At 39.9% G+C, this 21193-nt stretch overlaps 1 protein-coding gene across 1 annotated transcript; it reads right to left on the bottom strand.

Annotated features, from left to right (window-relative positions):
* Positions 1-182: 182 nt before the first annotated feature.
* LOC121193011 (E3 ubiquitin-protein ligase MARCHF6-like) lies at positions 183-21096 on the bottom strand. Its single transcript, XM_041055104.1, is given in 28 exon segments — positions 183-193; positions 3320-5443; positions 5445-5489; positions 7114-7249; positions 8391-8523; positions 8801-8890; positions 9161-9295; positions 9389-9570; positions 9688-9757; positions 9870-10065; positions 10348-10485; positions 10656-10756; positions 11493-11612; positions 11713-11847; positions 12731-12805; positions 12966-13034; positions 13266-13346; positions 13459-13517; positions 13718-13769; positions 15570-15602; positions 15854-15915; positions 16343-16589; positions 17286-17466; positions 17800-17872; positions 18185-18328; positions 18431-18504; positions 18890-18989; positions 20921-21096. Coding segments are annotated over 27 exon segments (2892 nt in total). The 5' UTR covers positions 20940-21096; the 3' UTR covers positions 183-193; positions 3320-5301.
* Between the last annotated feature and the right edge of the window lie 97 nt (positions 21097-21193).

The following is a 21193-nucleotide window of genomic DNA, read 5'->3' as shown; positions in this document are numbered from 1 at the left end:
TCAAGAAGATACTAAAAGGTCACTTTATATATATATATATATATATATATATATATATATATATATATATATATATATATATATATATATATATATATATATATATATATATATATATATATATACACACACACACACACACACACAATGTGAGCATTCCACACTCCACACAGCAGCACTACAGCTGTCAGCACTAAAGTAAATGGGTTAATGAAATTCACAATCCCTATCAATAAAAAATTATATTTATCAAACTCCAAATGAGACCCTTCTAACACAGTGTCAAAAACAGATGCTAAGATTCAGCTTCATCTTTTAAGTAAAACCCACTGTGCAGGGTTACCACTGTAAAAACAATGACATCTCTCAGTCTCAGTGAAGAGGAAAATAAAAACACACAAGCCCTACTATGTTGACTGTGTTACAGTGGACTCTGAAATGATTGCAAACTGTGTAATAAAGTGCAGCACATTAAAACATTTGCATGAAAAAAAAAAAAAAAACTCTCTCTCCTTGACTATTATTGTCTAAAAAAAAAAAGAATTGACTGCAAAACATTTAAAATCTCCTTGTTAGGACTTTAAAGGGAAAAAAAAACATCAGGGAAAGTGACTCAGTTTTCACTGGCAGCAAGAAATAGTTTTAAAGAACGCCTGGGACTCGTTTCCCTTTACTTTTTTTAAACCTGTAATTTAATTGTAATGGTTTTGTTCTGTAGTGGGGCAAAGAAGTGAGACAGTGAGCATGCAACACCTGAACGCTGATTTTCCATCATCCTCACATATGTTTATTTGCTTGAGTTAGATGAGAGCACTTCCTTGCGTCTTGAGATTGCCAGACAAACAGCAAAGAACTAATTCACTGCACCCGCCTATGACACATTTCCAGTATAGTATAACCCAGTATAACCCCTTGTGAGACAAATAGTTTTTTGTACATGTAAAACAGATGATTTGTAACTTGTTAACTAGCAAGCTACAGAATCAACTGGTAGTTACTTCTTCTAACCTATGGACAAAGCCATTTCCAGTTTTTATGCTAAGCAAAGCTAAGCACCTCCTGGCTCTGGATTCATATTTAACACACAGACAGTGACAGAGACATCAGTGTTCTCATCCAAGTCTCAGCAGGCAAGCAAATGAATGTGTTCACAAAATGTTTAATCAAATGAAACTCTGATTTCTATGTTTCATCTTGTGTTTACAGTATTTTTGCTGAGACACAAACCATTCATTACATGCAAGTCCAAGTTTACAAGAACAGCTATACCAGTACCGTTCTTGTTTATTATAAACCTGAAAGCTTGTGGATTTCAGAAGCGCATATTTAGTGAATGTTTAAATTACAACTGGTAGATTTGATGTTAATGCATGTTTGTGATTGGCGTTGCCATAGAGTACTGTATGCTGTGTTGAGTCAGTTCAGGTGGCTGGTAATTCTCAGAACTACAGGCCAGTCACCAAAGTCAGTGTCAAATTGAAGTGAGAGCAAGTGTAGAGTGTATTTTACAGGTTCACTCTGAGTCAGCTTCAGCTCATCAGAGTGTGAGCACCTGAAATCTCCCTGGTAGGGAGAGTTATACCAATATGATGCAGAGAGCCCTGTTTTAAAGGGAGACTATGTAACTTGAGCTAAACAGCAACCACTGTGGCCAAACAGTTTAATTACAGGTTAATGGCACATTAAATATCCTTTCACTTTGCAAAACTCTCAGTGGCTTTACAGACAACAAGTGGGTAACAACAAACAAGTCTCTTGTATGTAATGTCAGTTACACACCAATATCTAACTGTAGTTTGCTCACATTAGCCTCTTAGCTGCTGGTCTTACCAGACCAGGTAAAGCTGCAGCTGCATACTTCATTGAATAAAGGAAGAGTTTATTTTATTGCTCATGAGTTCAACTTTTCATAAAATAACCACAATACACCTGAGGGGAGATGTAAGGAGAAAAGAGAAATGAGAGGAGGTGAAGAGCCAACACAAACAAACCGCTGTCGTGCTATCAGCTTAGCAGAGCAGTGAAGCCACCAACACCAAGGGATGTGTTTCACATCCCTTCAACAGCCCACTCTCTGCATCAGTGCCTGAAGTCAGAATACGGACAGACGTTTGGCTTCATAGCTGATCATAGTTTGTTCTGCTGCCCTTTAACTTCTTATCCATAAAGATACCTGAAAATACTGTCTCTGGGAAAACTGAAACAAAAGCCACAACTGACAAACTTACCCTTTATATTAAAGGAAAAAAAAGAAAAAAAAAAAAAAACCACAGGCAAGGAGATAAAAGTGAGAGTGACTCAGGGTGTAACTTCTACCCAGCTCCCATGTGGAGCCAGTAGACAGTCAGTCAAGAATCAAAGAAGCAGAATCATTTTGGATCCTGATGCAGAGCTTTCTCAGTACCAGCATCAGCAGCTACACGACGACACAACTCCTGTCCCTCATGTGTACCCTATAGCAAAGACATTTGACTGTTGAAGCTGTAACTGTAACTCAGAGGTGTTTGAGTAACTGAAAGATAAAAAGCCTCCTCTAAAGACTACACAGCACATCAGAGTGCCTCAGGAAGGGGAATTCAATAATATAATCACATCAACAAGCTGATTGACAGGAGAAGAAGCATCTGGTGGACAAGAGGAGGAACACAGTCAGCAGCACATCAGCTCTTGCTCCTGTCCTCAGGGGAAAAAAAAAAAAAAAAAAAAAAAACAGAGCGAGATCTGACCGCTGACTGAAATATGAAGAACTGTTTCGGTTGGTTGAGTAGGCTGAAAACAGAAGATATGAATTCACAGGAGTCTAAGTAAGTACACCGCCACATCCCCACTGGAGAGGATCTAAACTGCTGTGACCAATGTGGGAAACACACATGCCTCACCGACATAACCTCACGGGTCAAAGCTGCACTGGAGTGTAACACACGTTTTTAGTTTTATTTAAATTACGTGAAGAACTTTTAGGGTTCGTGTCAGGGTAGAGATGTTTTCTGTGCACAGATTGTTTTACATTTAAAACTGCACACATGCATTATGCTGGCAGTCATTTTGTTTTTTTTGTTGTTTTTTTATTTGTGATGTTATCAGGCTCATCTCTGCTTGGGCTTGAAGATATAATGAAAAACACTGCATTATGGGAAATGTAGAAACTAGTATTAAGGGTTCTGCTACTTTGATTTTGCCTGTTCTTTTTTTTTTTTTTTTTTTTTTTTTAACTCTTCCTAAATGACCAGCCTGCCCCATTAACATCTAGCCTTAAACAATCTGGAAGACATTTTTGAATATTTATTCACCTGCCAGTTTTTACAGCCAACTCTCAAACTCTCTCTGAAGGATCTGCCAGTTCGTTTTATTTCTTATTGTGCAGCCTTGCTTGAGATAAAAATCAGCTCTCCTAGCATCAGAATGATTCTAATTCTGAAATATAACATTAACCTTCAGGGGAAAGGAGCAGGACTGGACAAACCCAGATATGTCTAAATTACTGAGTTTGTGTGTTAAGTCATTCAGAAGGTCTGAGTAACTATGAGCTATTTTCAAACTACTGATTTTCTAAATTGTGTTGTCCCATTGGAATATGGGGAATGTCTTAACTGTGAAAACTGGTCAATAGGAAACTACTGTAGTACTGTCTAATCACTGTAACATAGGAAGCCACTGTAGCATAGCTATAGCATAGCTGTCAAAGACAGTTTTGGGGGACAATCTCTATTTCATTTAACTGTAAATCCTTTATAAACGTGGTTATAACTTTGTTTCATTTAAATCTGCATAAATGGAAAAAGAGAGTTTGCTCTGAAACAGCTACACCTAACTTTTTAATAAGACTTAGTTTGTGTGGTGCAACCCATTTTAATTCAGTGACAATTTAGTAGGCTAAGTTTGAACGTTTGGAAAGCTGGTTGAACTGCCTCAAGACGCGCTGCATCACACTACAAAGGCCAAACATTTAGGTAGGCAACTGTTACACTGTCATCTAGAAAACATGTCATCAACATGAGATCTGTCACAACCTGACTGATTGGGCTTAGCAAGTGACAGCAAAAAAAAAAAAAAAAAGAAAGAAAACCTTCTGAGTTTTTAGTAGATAAAAAATGTAAAAGGAAAAAAGGCAGCCACATCTAGCCTCTGATTTTCTGATTTCCTGTGAGAAAGCCTTTGTCACTTGAGTCACATTTTTCCAATGAAAATCAGTGTTTTGTTATTTAGAGTTGTTTTTAGCTGTTGTCTGCTTACTGTTGATGCAGGCAACTGATTAGCAGCACTACAAGCCCCTGACACCCACTTGGCTCACAATCATATTTTTTTATTCTCAGAGAATAAATATTTCTATGAAATAATCAGTGTCAGTCTAAGGGTGGTACACAAGCACATTCTGAAACTCTGAACGGCTGCTTTTCTAGTTAAAATGTTCTTATCTGAAGCCACAATTTTTACATGCTGTACTCCAACACAGAACTTTATTTTTCAGGTTCATAAACTCTCCTCTCCTGAAGGTTGATTTGACTTGTTCTTAAGTGTCTGTAAGCAACCAAAAGTTCAGGAAGGCAGTAAACAGCCAGGACAACTCATAGAAGAACATCTTCAAAGAGGAAAAAAAAAAAAAAAAAAAAAAAAAAAGTCTAAATTGTCACTTTCTTCTCTTTTTTTCTACATCTTTAGTTCAAAAACAATCCTCAAAGGATTATCTAACAGCTCACTCCAGAAATGTAACACTAAAAATCAATAAAAACACATCTAGTAAAAACATCTAAAAAAAAAATGCACAAAAAAAAAACAACCACATTGCTACATCGTGTATGTCCCTCCTTGTCACTGACAACCTCGATCTGATGAAGGGTGCCATTTGAGATGAATCTAAAACAGGAACAGAACCACAAGGATGTCCCCTTTACAGTCCAAATATTTGGCCTACAGCTCTGAAATGTCCCTTGAAGGGACACTTAGCGTGACCTAAACAGTATTTCACAGCAAACATTCAAAAGGGAAGCACGATCTGAGGTAAAAAGCCATGCTCAGCTGACCTGACTTCATCTCACACTGTAACAACTTAAAACATCTGCCGCATTGAAGACAAAAATGGACGCCTAAGACAGGATGGACAGTCGAAAAAGTTGTGGTTCTGCTGAGTTTCAATCATGACATATTTTTTACGGGTTGACTAACAACCCTGTTAAGAAATTCAGCTGAGACTCTTTTGTCTTCATTCTTCAAGGTCTGTGTCTCCAAACCTGTGATTGTAGTAGGTGAATAAAAGTACTAGTGTGCAGTCAAAAGTTTAGAGGTTGTGTTTGAAGTTGACAGTCAAGCAGAGAGGAAACAAAAAGGTTTCACCACGGGAGCTGACGTTAGCTCCCAGCGCTGGGCAGAGTGAGTCAGCTCCACTGATCCCACAGCAGTGTCAGGTCTATGAGGAGGTGCTGTAGGAGGAGGTGGACGTGCTCCTGCCTGTCTTGCGCTCATAGTTCACAAGTCTCTGTCCAACTAAGTATCTGGAAAAGAACCAGGAAAGATAGTTCTTTAGAAATAATTTTTATGGATTGACATTTACATAACTCTGTATTATTTATAATTTTTCAGACTAGCTATAAGAGGTTTCTGCTCTTTATTCTCATCCGTGCACCCTTTTATCTCCATTAGACACAAGGATTTCATGTTGTGGACCTTTTTGTTGCACAGTAATTCAGTAGTTTGTTGTACTCTATGTTCACGTGTCATTCTAACGACACATGGGTCAAATGTACTGTGCTGGTTTAAGGTAAACTTAGTGTATCACTGACTAAGTGGGAATGAACTTAAAATGGCTTTCTATGTAATGTGATGACGTATGACATTCTGTAGCCTCTTAAAGCTGCTATTAGGTATATGCTGTGTATGTAGCAAACCACTTTGGACAGTAGAGTAAATTAGTGAATAAAGCCTCATTTGGATTTATTTCTTGGGGGTGGAGGGATTTTAACATGATCTGTGCTGGTCAGTGATTTTTAATCTCCCGCCCCAGCAATAATTACAGCCATAATTACCTACAGTTTTTGGTGAACTTGCTGATCCTCCTGTAATTTAAATCCTGCCTGGAAGGACCAGGAGGAGCTGCTTGTCTTACTTTATTCATTTTTTTTAAATTAGCTCAGCGTGACATTTGACTTTTGTGTGAAAAAGGAGTCAAATGTTTTCCTTATCTGATAGATGGAAAAATGTTAACACCAATATAGGCCTACTTTGGGAATGAACATGGCAGAAAAAATTAAAACCATCAGAAAAGCAAGATTGTAAAAGCTCATCAAATAAAATGATGATAACAAACATAATGATTCTCAGGCAACTTCTGAAGCATCTTTTTTCTCCATTTTCTAAATGGATTTATTGATGATGGACATTGAAGTTGATGATATCCCTGGGAAGTGCAAGTTACACTCGGTGACATCAGTATGTGTTTCATGCCTCTGTTAAGATTTGACTCTGTAATGACTCTGAGGAGGAGCACGATTTTGGGTCAAATTCAGGTCATACAGTGTCTTTGCCTCCCTTCAACGATCCCAAGCTGCACTGTGGAGACTGCTGGCTTTCTCCTGCTCCATGTCCATGATTATTGTGACCATATCCTGAAATTGCCCAGTGGTTAAAATACCAAACAGTGGGGCTGGGGCTAAGACTACTTCAGTTTTTTTATATAGTTTTTAATCACTGTGATGAAGTAATGTACCTTGATTTGCTAGGTATTTAACTTAAGAGACATTCCTGTCTCAAAGTAATTTTCCAGTAAATTGATTATAATATACATTGAAACTAGAACAAAAAAATAACATACTGCTTAAGAAGATTTTATCTCTATCACCCATTACTAGTTGCTTTCTGTATATTATGTCAGCAGCATCTCCTTTCCAGCTACTGTTGATGGTTTAATGTAGTGCTGACTGTCAGCAGATGAGTATGAGGCTCACAAAAGTATTATGAAAATATCTGGCATATAAATCCATCTTTTAAAATCAAGTTTAAGTGTCTATAAAAAGAGACTAGATTTAATGATGACCGGTTTGTGGTCATCATAAAATCTAGATCAACAGGAGTAGAATGAAAGAACAGTTCATGCCAAAAAGAATTCAGTGGTGTACTGACTTGTCATTTTTGATGTGTTCATATAAGCGTTTGAACTGTCGTATCTGGAAGGACAGAATGGCCAACAGTATGACCACCATTAGCAGGAACGGATAGATTCTCCTCTCCACCAGCGTCTGCATCTCTGGCTGCACACCTGCAGATTGGGGGGGGGGGGAGAGAAAACAGAATAAACACTGGAACAGGAACTCCTCTATGTCTGTGATTTAGTGTCCATATGAACTGTAATACTGGAGAAGAGAGAGAAGTGGATGACAGAAAGTTAACTTTTATTTAAAATAACAGCAGAGCAGAGAGTTAAAGGACCAGACTAAATCAAAGACAAAACAATTGGTTGCACTTTGGCTTGCACAGTGACTAAAATCCTCATTTCCATATGGGCTGCAAATTCCTAATTGACTAGCTGTTTACTTGAAAGTGTTGTCCTAGTCAGCATAAAAAAAAAAAACCACTTGTTTAAAGTACAATTGGTGCTTTGGGTAGGCTTTGCATAAGAAACACTGGTCAGATGAGCCCCGTGTCCAAATTAGTAAGGATCTGCCTTCGCTGTGGCCTGATGGTATCTAAGAGTGTCTGTTACCTCGGTGTCTAGATTTAATCTGCTACAGTTTCTAATTTAGTTAGTATGCAAAACAACAGAAGGATCAAACAAAGTTAACTTTCATTTTAGTTGCTTTTTCTTACTCATCCATTTGCTGGGTTGGCAGTTTTATAATGTCTGAAAATAAACATAACCCAAAACCCCCACTGCTGATTCCCTCTATTTTGGGAGACTTAATAGTTACTTATTATTGACATTTATCACAGAGTTCCTCCTGAAATTTCTGATTTGAAATTTTATGTAAGTGAATGCCATGTAATACATCCCTTCAAATATTTACATTTCATTACATTATTGGTTGTTTCAACTCAAGGCAACGAGCTCACAAAGTATAAAGAGCTCATAGCTTTAGATAAAAGGCGATACGCTTTTTGTAAAGTGAGCAATGGGTTAAAAACATGCTGCTACAATAACACAACTGGAGAGCAGTTTTGTATTATTTGCAAAATCAATAAAATCTAGAGTAGGAAGAGTAAAAAACTGAGAAGTTTTATTCCTCATTAGGCCTTTCCTTGACCCTACTCTCACAGAGAGTAGGTGATGGATGAGAGACTGGAGAAGTGAGGAAGACAACAGGGAAGAAGGAGGAGAGATGAATCTGTCCTGTTCACCTCCACTGCCTTGAACCTCACGATTATTGCTCACCCCAGAAACATAACCACACATAAAGACTTACCAAGCAGTGGTGTTATGCCTTTAGAGATGGTGTAGGGCACACAGAGAGACAGCAGCAGGACGCAAATGACCGGGGCAGCCAGCCTTCGCAAGATGAAATAGAGGTCGATGTTTCTGATACCATTAGCATAGACCTACAGCAGCAAGAGGGAAGATGCTGGCAGGTTTATTTTAGTTCATTATTTCACTTTCCTATACCAGCTCAATTCTTCTTGTGCTTTGTAATGGACTACCCCAAAAAAAATCTGGATCAGTTCTTAGAATATGCCTCTATGAGAAGGTTTTCAACAGGTGAGCTTCAGGACAAAGTGGACAATATGTTCCACTGTACTTAGATCATATAAAGAGATATTTCTTTACAGCATATTTAATGAGAGTGATCCTACAAAGCCAGACAGATGTGTGACTGACCTGCTCAATGACAGTTTTGAGCCACCACTGAGGGCCCATCAGTGTGATGGCAGCAATGATTTTAGCATGGAGCACGCCAAGCGCCCAGTCCTGCAACACAGACGCCAACCGATTAAAGACCAAGACAAAATGAGGTTTGCCTTTCGTCTTCTAACCACAAGCAGCATTAATGAGAAAAATATAACAATGTCTTAAGTCTAAGTTTTCACTACTTTGTCAATACAAAAGAGTATTATGGTTTTATAATGAGCCCTGCTGACAACATATGCATGGAGAATTGATTAATCACAATTTCTTAGATAGAATCAGACAGTGTGTATGATTTTACCACTCATACACATGCAACCCCCAGGGTCCTACCTGCCAGGGATAGAAGAGTGGCGTCTGGTCCAGTGGGACTCTGAGAGGAGCGACGATGACCAGCTCAAACAGCAGACCCAACAACAGAGGTATTGCCCCGGCTATCAGGACGGCCACAATGATGGTCTTTAGGATCTGTTTTCAACAAGACAGCACATCAAAATACAACAGCCATATATTACAGCAGGAGCTTCACTTTTGCCACCGTCTGGGAGACATTCACATTACCATGAGCGTCCACTCATGGACTTTAAGCATGATGACAGTGCGTCCCTGTGGCATCCAGGACAGCAGCACTGTGGCGGCTCGAATGGACAGCCAGCAGACGTACAGACCGCTGGCTGCGGTGTACAGCTCATGAACCAAGGCACTGCCCATCCAGAAAGACATCAGCCAGCGACCCACACACACTGGAAGAAGAGGAAGACGAGGACGGGTGAGAATGGAGGTGGAAAGAATGACTGAGAGCAAAGCCGAGGAGAGCAACAGTAAAACGCAGACAATGCCTGCTTGTGGCCACAACTTACCTGGCATTGTAAGGCAGATCAGACTAGCCAGTAACAGCGTCACACACATGAAGACAACCAATAGAATGATCTAAACAAGCAGACACACAAAACAAAAGAACCAATTGTACAGGAAATGTTAGTAAGAGCAGAGGCTTCGACAGTGATAATATAATATTAAGAACCATAACGTTGTCAGCCACCTTGAGGGGGAAGTTGACAGGCCGGTGGTATGGCTGGAAACCCACAGGACCACCCTGCTGCAGAATAGCCTGATGGGCAGCGTGAAGCCCCTCCCCCAGGCCGGGGATCCGGTTGTTGTTATGGCGACCGAGGGGATTGTTGTTTGGTTGGTTGTCATCCTCTTCATGGCTCCCGAGCAGGTATGAGTGCAGGTCACTGTGGGGAGCAGTTACCTTGTAATTGTGTCACACTATGTTCACATTCCTTATAATAAGACAACGGACAAAGAGAGAAAACTATAATTTGAGTTTTTCTAGCCCCGTCATATAAACACTTACATTTACTTACATTTTCTGTGGCCCAAACTTTTTTTTAAACCAATCACGATAGCTAAAGATCATCTTAAAAAAGGACTACATTATACTTTTCCTTTTATGCCACTGTATCATTTTACATCTGAAGTTGCAGTATGTGTGTATGTGTGTGTCTCAAGCTTACAACATGTATCCAGCTGTGAAAGTCCAAGCGTGGACAAGACGTTTGAGCCACTGGCGAGTGTGACCCTGCTCCAGCAAGGCTGGAAGAACAACCTGTAGCAACAGCAGCTCCAACGACAGCTCGCTAACAGGGGCATCACTACAGTGACAGGAAATAAACCACAGCTTAACACAATTCACATTCAGTTTATAATACTCTGTCAAAGAAATTAGAAATGGTGAGTTCCTCTAGCAGCATCTTGTTTTGGTTAGTCTTGAATGAAGAACAGACTGTATGACCTTTAACAGAATATTACATTTCGTGTGTACCTGTAAAGCATGACGTTGTAGGGAAGGAAGGTTGGGAAGAGCAGTTTAATAATTCTTATAGGAAGCCAAAGCATCAGCAAAACTATGGAACCAAACACCACCTGGAAAGACACACACAGACACATACACACACTAAATTTCATTAGACATGTAGAGGATCATTATACTTTCACAGGGCAATACAAACAATTACAATATGCATTTTAGTGCTGAAAATAATGTGAAGTAAACTCAACTTCTGTAATAATCATTAATAATAAAGATCAATATTCCACATTTTTGTAGTAAGTACCAGACATTTGGTCAAAGGAAGAATTAAAGGGTCAGTTCACCCAAATTACATAAATAAATAATTCACTTTCCTCTACCACACATGTAGTGTGTGACCTAGTGTGTTGGTCTGTTTCATTTTTCATTTCATTTCTAAATCTATAAATTTTTTAGTGTCTCGAGCAGCACAGATTAAATTTCATTCAGCTGCATGTTACAGGGAAGGAGGCAGAAATCTCAAAGATGGACATTTTCAAACCCGGGCAAATGAAAACAGAAGAATCTGCATGACATGATGTCACTAGAAGAGAACCAGAAAGTTGCTTTTTTTTTGTAATTTGGGGGAACTGGACTTTTAAAGCACCAAAAGATGCTCCCGTAGTTTACTTGTCTCTATTTAGACCGTTATTTTCTTGAACTCTCTCTATACTATATACTCAATCTCAACTAAATTATTTTGACTGAATATGACAATGGTATTATTAAGTTAACAGAAATTTGGTGTTGTTGTTATGCCACCGAAGGTTAGGTTTAGTGGAAAACAGAAGAGGGGACTACTTGACTGACCACAGAGAGAATAAACCTCCGGAGATGTCTGTAGATGGGGAGGTGGATCATCTCTTGGACTGGGTTGAAGTCTGGATCGTTCAGGTTCCTCAGAAACCACAGCACACCTGGCCGGAGTACCTGTGCATAAACACATCCACAAGTGAGACATTTAGAATATTACGAATGGTTTCTGAATTCAAAGTAAGTGATTGTGACTAGCTGTACTCCACCACATTACCTCTCTAAGCAGAAGAATAAAAGAGGCAAAGTAGAAGACGTAGACCATGCCCACCAGCCAGTGCAGGAACATGGTGGTACCAGGAGCAGAGTCAAAACTCTGTTCTCTGTCTTTCAGAGTGGCATCAAACATCTCCTGCAATGAACAAAGGGACAGGTTTTACTGTCTTTAATGTCTATCGCACAATAACGTTACAGCAAGAGAGACTCATTTGACAGGAACAAGCATGAAAGCACGTTAATAGTTTCAGGACATGGATCAGCAGACCCCGAGGATCAGGGTCTACGGTCAGAGGTGAGTGAATGGGGCAAGCTCTACCCATCAATGAGAACACTGGCTGCCACTGGCCTGACTATCCCATTTTCCTGTGTAACATGTGAAAGGGATTTCTCTACAATGAGCACAGTAAGATACCTGAGCAAGTAATATAGGTATCTGACTTTATCCAGTTGTCTCCACCAACATCCTCTTCTCTGTTGATTGCTATTGTTATTATTATATGTTTTTCTTTCCTTTTGAGAAAGCCTTGGGGCTATTCTTTCAGAGTCCAACAAAGATCAAAAGTTCTGAGGCAGAATGCCAATTGTGCTACCACTAAGGTTAAAGATGGGTGTTCAAGACCCAACTTTAACCTTGAGGGTTTGGAGACAAGGGTAGGGTAGGGAGCTTAAAGAAGTGGGAGGGAGGCAATTGAGAGGACTGAGATGAAGGGGGCACGGTAGAAAGGTCAGGAGGGCAGCAGGGAAAGCTTTCAAGGTCAAAAAAATGTTCTGGCACGGCTGTGAGAAAGAACATTTTCGCGCTTCACCTCCACTTCTGCAACTCTTGAGATTTCTTCTACAACTGTTGAGATATTTTTTTTCCCAAACTGAATCTTAATCAAGTTTCTTCATCAAATTTCATCTAATTTGTACACGCTCCGTGATGTGATTGCATTCGATCTGTTTTGTTAGTTATTAAGGGGTCAGTATGTGACAACTGAGTGATCAATTGAGTGTACTCAGTGTAATTGTCTTACCAGCGAGCAAATGTCGAGCCACCAGCCACAAATCAGAGGGAACAAGCCTATCTCCATGACAACCAGAAGGGACACCTGCGACAAAAATAGAAATCCAATTTAGTTTCTGTTTTCATAATTTGTTTGAGTAATCACAGTTTTCCTAATTACTGTTTCAACTGAGTGTTGTTAGGTTGATAAAAACAAAAACAAAATAGATTTCTGGGACTATTCCAGTCTCAAATCTGTAATTTACCTTGACAACAATGTAGCAGACACCCAGAAGGCGCCTGGACCGCTGGAACTTTACCAATGAAGCCAAAGCCTGTAGGAGGCGCAGTTAAGGACTGACACAAAGTGTGAGATGAATAATATCCAGTCAATAGTTTATGTTATCCATTTAGCATTTCTAATACATAAACACATTTCATACAAGTCACTGGAGCCAAATCAGGCCACTGACCTGACTTTTTCTTGTATGACAACAAACATTTTTACAAACACCCCCAAAACATATTTCATTCACATTAGGTAATCTGAAAAATGCAGAGGATACATGGCAGACCATGAGAGCTCCAGCCAGGAGGATGTACCCCAGTATGGTGGTGAGGAGGCCCTCAAAGTGTGAAGCTTTGATCTGCAGCCAGATACAATTTCAAATAAATTCCGCTGCTGCATGACAAACCCAGATGCTAGTGAGGAATTCAAACTGTACATGTGTGTCCCTTCATGCATTGCTGTGCACTTACATAGTCTTCAAAGCCCAGTCCAACCACTGAGAAATGACCAATGTGATACGGACAAAAAGCTGGGGGGGAAACACAGAGGTTAGGGCAGAACTTACAGTGTAGTACAGTGTATGACGCTTATACTGTCTTTCCATCACTGAACTACAGTGAAAAGCCTGCTCAAATAAGGGTAAACTCCTCATACTAAAATACAGCAAATGATGACTTTAGTTTATTTATACTTTGAGTATGTCATCACTGCACTGCAGGTTTAACTTACCAAAGACAAGGATGAAGAGTGTGTTGAGAGACACCACCCAGAAGACATGCTCCTAGAGAACACACACACACACACATAGAGACAACAGGTTGCTCTGTCAGTGTTACACAATTTCTAGCTACAGTTGCAATGTATCATATCAACATATAACACCACAGAGGTTGTTACCCCACCCTGGGGTATTTTAAATAAATGTGGCAGAGTGACTCTATGGGTCATTCTACCTTTACACTTTCCATGGATTGGGTAAAACAAGGATTTGGGCAAAACAACACATAACTTACAAGTTGTAATTTTTTTTAACTGTGAGGAGAGCTGTTTCATCCATCCACACTTGGTCTTTTCTTCCAGTTGACAACAATATTGATCAGAGACAAATTAATTTGTAACCTATGTTGTAACTTATTAACACAGCTGGGATCACTCTCACCCATGGATCCAGGTCTGACATTAATAGCTCCCACTCTCTGCAGCACAAGCTTCCCTGCTCAGCCCAGCATGGGAGAGCAGTGAGAGCAGGAATATCACCAGTTTGTCTTTCAGGACAGTCCTGTTGCCTTTCTGCCTCTATTCCTCATATCTCCTCTTCCATTTGATTTAGCTCCAGCTCTTGGATTTTTCAACTTCCTTAGAAGACAGTTTAACTACAGTGAAACTCAGCCTTACACAACAAACGTGCATGTGTGCATGAATACACAGGGAGGTTAGGTCAGCCAGCAAGTTGTCCAGGACATACGCCTACCGAGCACTTTATTGGAAACCCCATACTAATACTGAGTAGGTCCTCTCTTTGCTCTCATAACAGCCTCAGTTTTTTTTGTTTTTTGCCCGACTCTGAGTTCAACTCTAGAGGCTGTTGTATGTGAAAATCCCAGGAGATCAGTAGTCTCCAAAATACTCAAACCAGCCTGTCTGGCACCAACAATAGCTGCAGTTACACAAACATGTTATTTTTTCCATTCTGATTGAAATCATTCCAGTTGAAGATTTTGGTTTAGCTGTTCAATTACAACAAGGGTTGTAATTGAATACGCTCTGGTGTTTACATTTAATCAGAACATCTATGTGACTTGCGCAAAAGTGAGAAATACATCATGAATTCACCTTTCTCAACAGCTATCTCATTGTTGTTTCCTACTGTTTCTTATTTTCCTACTGTCTATGAGTCCAATACTGTCTTTAAGAGTTTGTATTAAAAACAAACTCTCCTAAGAGGACCAGCTTAGCTTGGAAGCTGCCATTTTTGGGAAGTGGAGAAATGTACATCCCCAAGCACTGACGTCTAGACAGAGAGCATGCACAGAAAGAACGCAGCTAGAAAGTCCAGTTAAATCAAATAGTACAATTTTTCTTCTGATCAATTTATGAAAAGGTTTAAACAAAGTTATCAGTTTGGTTCTGTTTATTCTGACTGGGGTGTTTATATGGACCACTTTATTCTGTTTGAGCTTTTAAACTGATTATAACTGGAATATCAGACTCCATGTAAATGTATCTAATCACATCACAGTTAAAGTCACTGAGATTACTTTTTTCTCCATACTGTGATGTTTGATGTGACCTTTAACTGAAGCTCCTGAACTGTATCTGCATAATTTTATGCATGTGGATTTATGTAAAACTCATATTTATTTGGAAAGCTGTAGGAAGCGTGCAAAACTTGCCCCATTGTAGGTTGTATGTTTGCATGAGACCTAATTTCTGTGATTCTCTACCTTGGAGGTGATTAGTGAAAGTCAGCATGACCCATTGTCACATTAATGGGAAACACACCAGGTTAAATTTTGCCTGAATACCCTTTAAGGCTCCCTCAAGCTGTGCATGTAAGAGTAGAAAGGGTGTGTGCACTTACCAAGAAAACTAGGGAGCCATCCAGCCCCAACATCTGGAAAATACAGAGAGCAGTGTCAATGGTGCATGCATATAACTGAACATGGTAGTATTACATGTGAAGAATTCAGAGTGCTACTTAAACTAAATTCAGTAAGATACATATTCTGAATCACAGAGTCCTTTAACCCAAATTCATCTGACAACTATCTCCTAACCTTGTTAGACTTTGCTTTTTTAGTATCATGTCCTAGCTTCATCATACCCCTTAATGGAGCATGAAACAGAAAAAAAAAAATTCCCCACCCTTTCCCAGGTCAGCTCCTCTGCTGCACGGTCCCACTCCAGAGCGTTCCAGTTCAAATCTTCTGAAAGAGACAATCAAAAACAGATGAAACAGTGAGGGACACCAACAATGTCACTAGACAATAGTGACAAGATTCCTCTGTAGCTCTATTATCATGTAGGTTGCTTTTCCTTACAAGGTTTAGGTTAATGCATTCCATTATAGAGGAATGAAAACAGCAGTTCACGCAAAGCTTTACAAGGACTCAATGTTTAAGATGTTATGTCCATGCTATTTAAACAACAGCAAACCTGTAGTCAACCTGTAGTCATGGTTTAATCAGGCTGACAACACAACCACATGGACCACAGTAAATGTCCTTGGCATTTCTCAACTTTCATATAATCTTATCAACAGAATAGTGTCTAGTACTTAAGAATGACATGTAAAAACCTTGAAATCCACAGTTTCAAAGTGTATCAAAGTTCTGCTTTCATGCTCACACTGACCTTGTCCTCCATTATTGGCATCAGCAGCATCCTCTTCCCTGCCTTCCTCATCCTCCTCCTCCTCCTCTTCGTCTTCCTCCCCATCATCATCTTCATCGTCGTCGTCAAGTTCAGCCTCATCTCCCTGGTTGCCAGCTTCGTGTGGGTTGGCGGGAGCCAGCCCGTCCGCAGCAGGGTCTGCAGGGTTCTGGGCTGCTGCGGCGTCTGCGGCAGCCTGGGCGTTGACTGCGCCGTTACCACCTGGAACCTGTAGAATCATGACATTACAGTTTCCTGTTCTCCTACATAAGAGGTTGCACCAGTTACATAACATTATAATTCAGCATAAATATAAATAAATATATAAATATAATTGTATATATATATTCAAAAGCCTATGTGCCATAGCCTTGTCACTTGTTACTATCATATTTCAGGCCTGAAGCATATTGCTTACTACCAATAACAACATCAGAAGACTGACACTATCTGACAAGCACTGCTGTCATCAGCAAGCACTCATTTGGTTGTGTGTAAACATAGACAAATGTGAGTGCTAGCTTGGCTCTATCCGAAAAGTTAACATTCCTAAACTTTCCCCTGAGAGGAAATGTTGGCCAGATCAGGCAGGCCTAAACAACTGTGACCCAACACAGAAAAAAAACTGTGTGGGAGACAGGAAAAATCAAAAACATGTATTTTAATCAAACTTCATGTGACAATAAAATAGTCTAATTTTAAATAAACCTTGCTTAAAGAGTCATCAATCAAACTAAAAATGAATGACCTGGGTAAACATGAGATCAATTAGCTTCTCTTTTACAGATATGAACTTGTCAATGTGCCAACTGTGCCAGAGTGCACCAGTGGTAGAGTACATGTGGAGACCAATACACAATCTGTGCTGTTCTATGTGCAGCTAGACAAAGGAACCTAGTGGGTCTTCTACATAAACTGAGCTCACCTCATTAGCTGGTGCAGGGCCGTTGGGCTGGTTGGGAACCAAAGGGGGTTGATTCTGCTCTAACCAGTGAGGGGCGCCACCATGGACAATCTGCTCTCTGAGCCACACTAGGCTGATGAAGGCGCACAGCGTGCAAGTGACCACAAAACAACCCTGGAGACAGTCTGCAAGCAGGTTTTGTCTACCAGAAGAGATGACATGTCATGGATTAATTACATTTTACAGTAATTTCAAGAGTAAATTTGATACAGAGAGCTGAACAAAGAAAGAAAAGATGGATGGAAGGAGCTACTAACCTCATGGAATTATATAGACAACACCATTGAACCAGATATTTTGTATATTATATACATAGCCACAACATTAAAACCACCTGCCTAATACTGTATAGGTCCCCCTTGTGCCACCAAAACTCTATCAAGAGCGTCAGTGGTTTTAATGTTGTGGTTCATCACTGTAGGAGACAGTAGGATAGAGAAGGGGCAAAACCAAAATCAGAGTAATTCAAACTTACGTTGAAAGCATATCTAATGGAAGGGTAAGGAGAGAGCTCACAGAGCCGGTAAATAAACACTTGTAGATGCGACCTGTTAGGAAAGTAAACATTAAAAAAATGTGAGAATCTAGTCTTCAACCAACAACTGATGTGAAAGTACAGCTAAACTAATTTAACATTTCAATGTTGCTGGACATCAATTAAAACATTTATTTACAGCATCAGAGAATATTAGTAATCTTAGTACCTGAAACACAAGATCTTGGCACCAAAAACAGACTTAAAAAACCTTGGCGAGTCAAGTTTTTCTAGCAAGGCCACTCTTACCATCTGAACATTCATTTCCTTTTTAAACCTGCTGATTTAATCTCTTTTGTTATTACAATGGAATGATAGGACTTACATGCTGTGAGAGGCACCACGCCAAGCCAGGCAAAGGCCACCAGTGTGTAGTGGAACCAGTATCTGATGGCTGTTCCAATACTGGTGACCAGCCCTGCGAAGATATCCTGGACAGGCAAGCGAGACGGCATGTCTGGAGAGTAGACTGAAGAAAAGACAGAATGCAGAAGGTGGCAGTGAGAGAAAGAGACACTGGAGCTCATAACAAATTAATGCTTTTTTAAAAATGTACTGAAAAACAACTTACTTGGTGTAAATGCAAACCTGTGTTTGCATAATTCACAGTATTCTTTCCTGCTGTGTTTCAACCACTGTAGTAGGCTGTGAAAGCAACCAGACAACTCGTGAGATTTTTTATACAATAGAAACTTGCACTCTTTGTCTGAGAATCTTCCTCCTGCAGCAAAATCACACTTATCCATGAATGCTCCCTAGCCCAAAAACATTCTCCATTTCAGTTTGTGTCTAACTGCTAATATTGTTTGTCTGGTGTATAATTACTTAAACTATATTCAGCCACATTAATTTTAAAGGATCTCTTTGCTATTATCCTATTTTCTAACTTCCCCTGAGAAATCTCTCCACGTTAGAACACACTTCAACAACAAAATTACAATCAATTCAACAACATCTGTCAAGGCAAACGGAGGAAAATAATGGAACCATACATATTTTCAGATTTTGACAACTTGGTCTTTTAACATACCATTCCTGATGGATGAACTTGATGCTGCCAGTGCAGACACAGGGGTGGTAGAGTGGCTTGTCCAGGGTCCCCTCGGACCGACAGACCCGGCAGATATCCGCTGTACAGGAGGTACACGACAATTTAACTTGGCCAAACATATTTTTATGATAAACAGTGGGTTCAGGAAGTATTCAGACCCGTTCACTTTTTATTGTGTTGTGTCACATTTTATTGTGTCGCAGTTTTGTCTATCAGTCTGCAGCTGATAACTCAAAATGACAGAAGCTACAGAAATATTCAGACCCTTGATTCAGTACTATGCGGAAGCCCCATTGACAGCAATTATGGCTTCAAGTCTTCTTCGATAAGCCTCTACAAGCTTTTCATTCCTGGATTTGAACAGTTTATCCCGTTCTTCCTGGGAGATCCTCTCAAGCTCGGTCAGACTGGATGAGAAGCGCCTGTGAACTGCCATCTCCAGGTCTCTCCGCAGATGTATTCTGGGGAATAAGTCTGGGCTTTGGCTGGGTCACTCAGGGACAGTCAGAGACTTGTCCTGAGGATAAGCCAGCATTGTCTTCTTTGTATACTTCAGGTCATTGTCGTGGTGCAAGGTGAACCACTGTCCCAGTCTCAGGTCACATGTACTCTCAAACAGGTTTCTTCAAGGACTTCTTTGTTTTCAGGGCCTGATGTTTGTCATACATAGTGTTTGGAGTTCAATTCAGTTTTCCTCAAGTGGACTTCAGACAAGTTCTAAACACATCTCAAGGACATTTACAGTAAAGAGGATGCACCTGACCACAACCTACAGTGCTACAGCAAAGGGTCTGAATACTTTTGTGAACGAGAGATTTCAGTTTTGCGTTTCTGATAAACGTACAAAAATTTCTAAAAACATGTTTTCATTTTGTCACTATGGATTTTTGCGCAGTTTTATCCATTTACAATCAAACCTACACCACTTTGCATTTCTAACCATTTCAGCAACAGCGCAGGTATTTACCCTTGTCCACGCTCATGAAACATCTTAAATATAATACCAAATGTAAAAAGAAAAAAGAAAAAAAGACAACGACATGCAAGCTTCCTGCAGAACATTAACACACTCAGATATTTCATAATGTGAAACTGAGGCACACTTGGTATAGCATGTGTCTTTAGTGAACAGGACAGGACAGGACATGTACTGACAACAGGGCAAACTGTAATCCTTGGATTACCTGTGTCACTGAATTACCAAAATAAAATAACTATAATTAGCCCAGGATACAACAGCATCATATCCGTTAGGATACCTTGAGTACTTAATGGCGACTGACTTCATACATATACCTGTGGCTATATTCAAAATATGATCAAGAACATCACAATCTGAGAAACCTGAACACCATGCTAGAAACTGTGTTGGAGTCTCAACGTTACACTAACGCTAATCCAAGAATAATGACAATTACAAGAATAGAGAGTATGTTGAAGTTGAAAATATTATTAACAATATTCTCCTTTTTTATATAAGTGAATGTAAAGCAGTAAACGAGCCTTGTCAGTTGACCAGGGCTGACCGAACGTTAGCTGGTAGACATACTGTACGTAATGGTGTGATAACGGTGGCATTAAACTTATTAAACGCTAACTCCTAACCATATACCGTATAAAAAACCCAACTAGATAATTAGCTATGTTACGTATGCCTTAAATGCAATATGGCCGACTTTTGGGATTTCTACCACCACAGCTCACTAGAAGTATAAGTAAAGTTAGTGTTTATGAAAGCACAACAGAAACCCCACGCTGCTGGTTTTATTTACAGCAGCTGATAGCTAACGGGTGTAAGCTAAGGCTAGTGAGCAAGCTAGCTAACGCTAATTGGCTAACGGTTCCTTTAATTCTGGTGAACCTTTGTCAAAGTTTAAGAAAATGGTGAAACGGCCATTGTCACTGACGGTAGTTGAGAATAGTCCAGAACTGTTACAGACAATTGTTAGTATGAGCGGTTTTACCAGTTAACGCTAACAATTAGGGCAATCAGGTTTTAACATTAGCTACCTTCTTCAGCGGTGTCCATCTTGACTGGCTGCTAGGGCAGCCCTGCTCCACAGTAGTCGGACTAGTCAATCAGTATGAAAGCGATTACCGCTTACTATCTACTTGCAAACATTTGAAGTTAGGGTTTAGTTCAACCTCCGATTATCTTATTTCCAAATTAAATAAAGCATTTTCAATTCATACTACATGAGCGAGCGGCCAGGACATACTCAGTGCAACATGTGACTGTGTGGTATTTTCACCACTTGATGGCACCGGTGAGCAATCAGCCGG

The sequence above is a fragment of the Toxotes jaculatrix genome, chromosome 14, assembly GCF_017976425.1.
Source record: "Toxotes jaculatrix isolate fToxJac2 chromosome 14, fToxJac2.pri, whole genome shotgun sequence".
NCBI lineage: Eukaryota > Metazoa > Chordata > Actinopteri > Toxotidae > Toxotes > Toxotes jaculatrix.
This window is presented reverse-complemented; position numbering and strand designations above follow the sequence as displayed.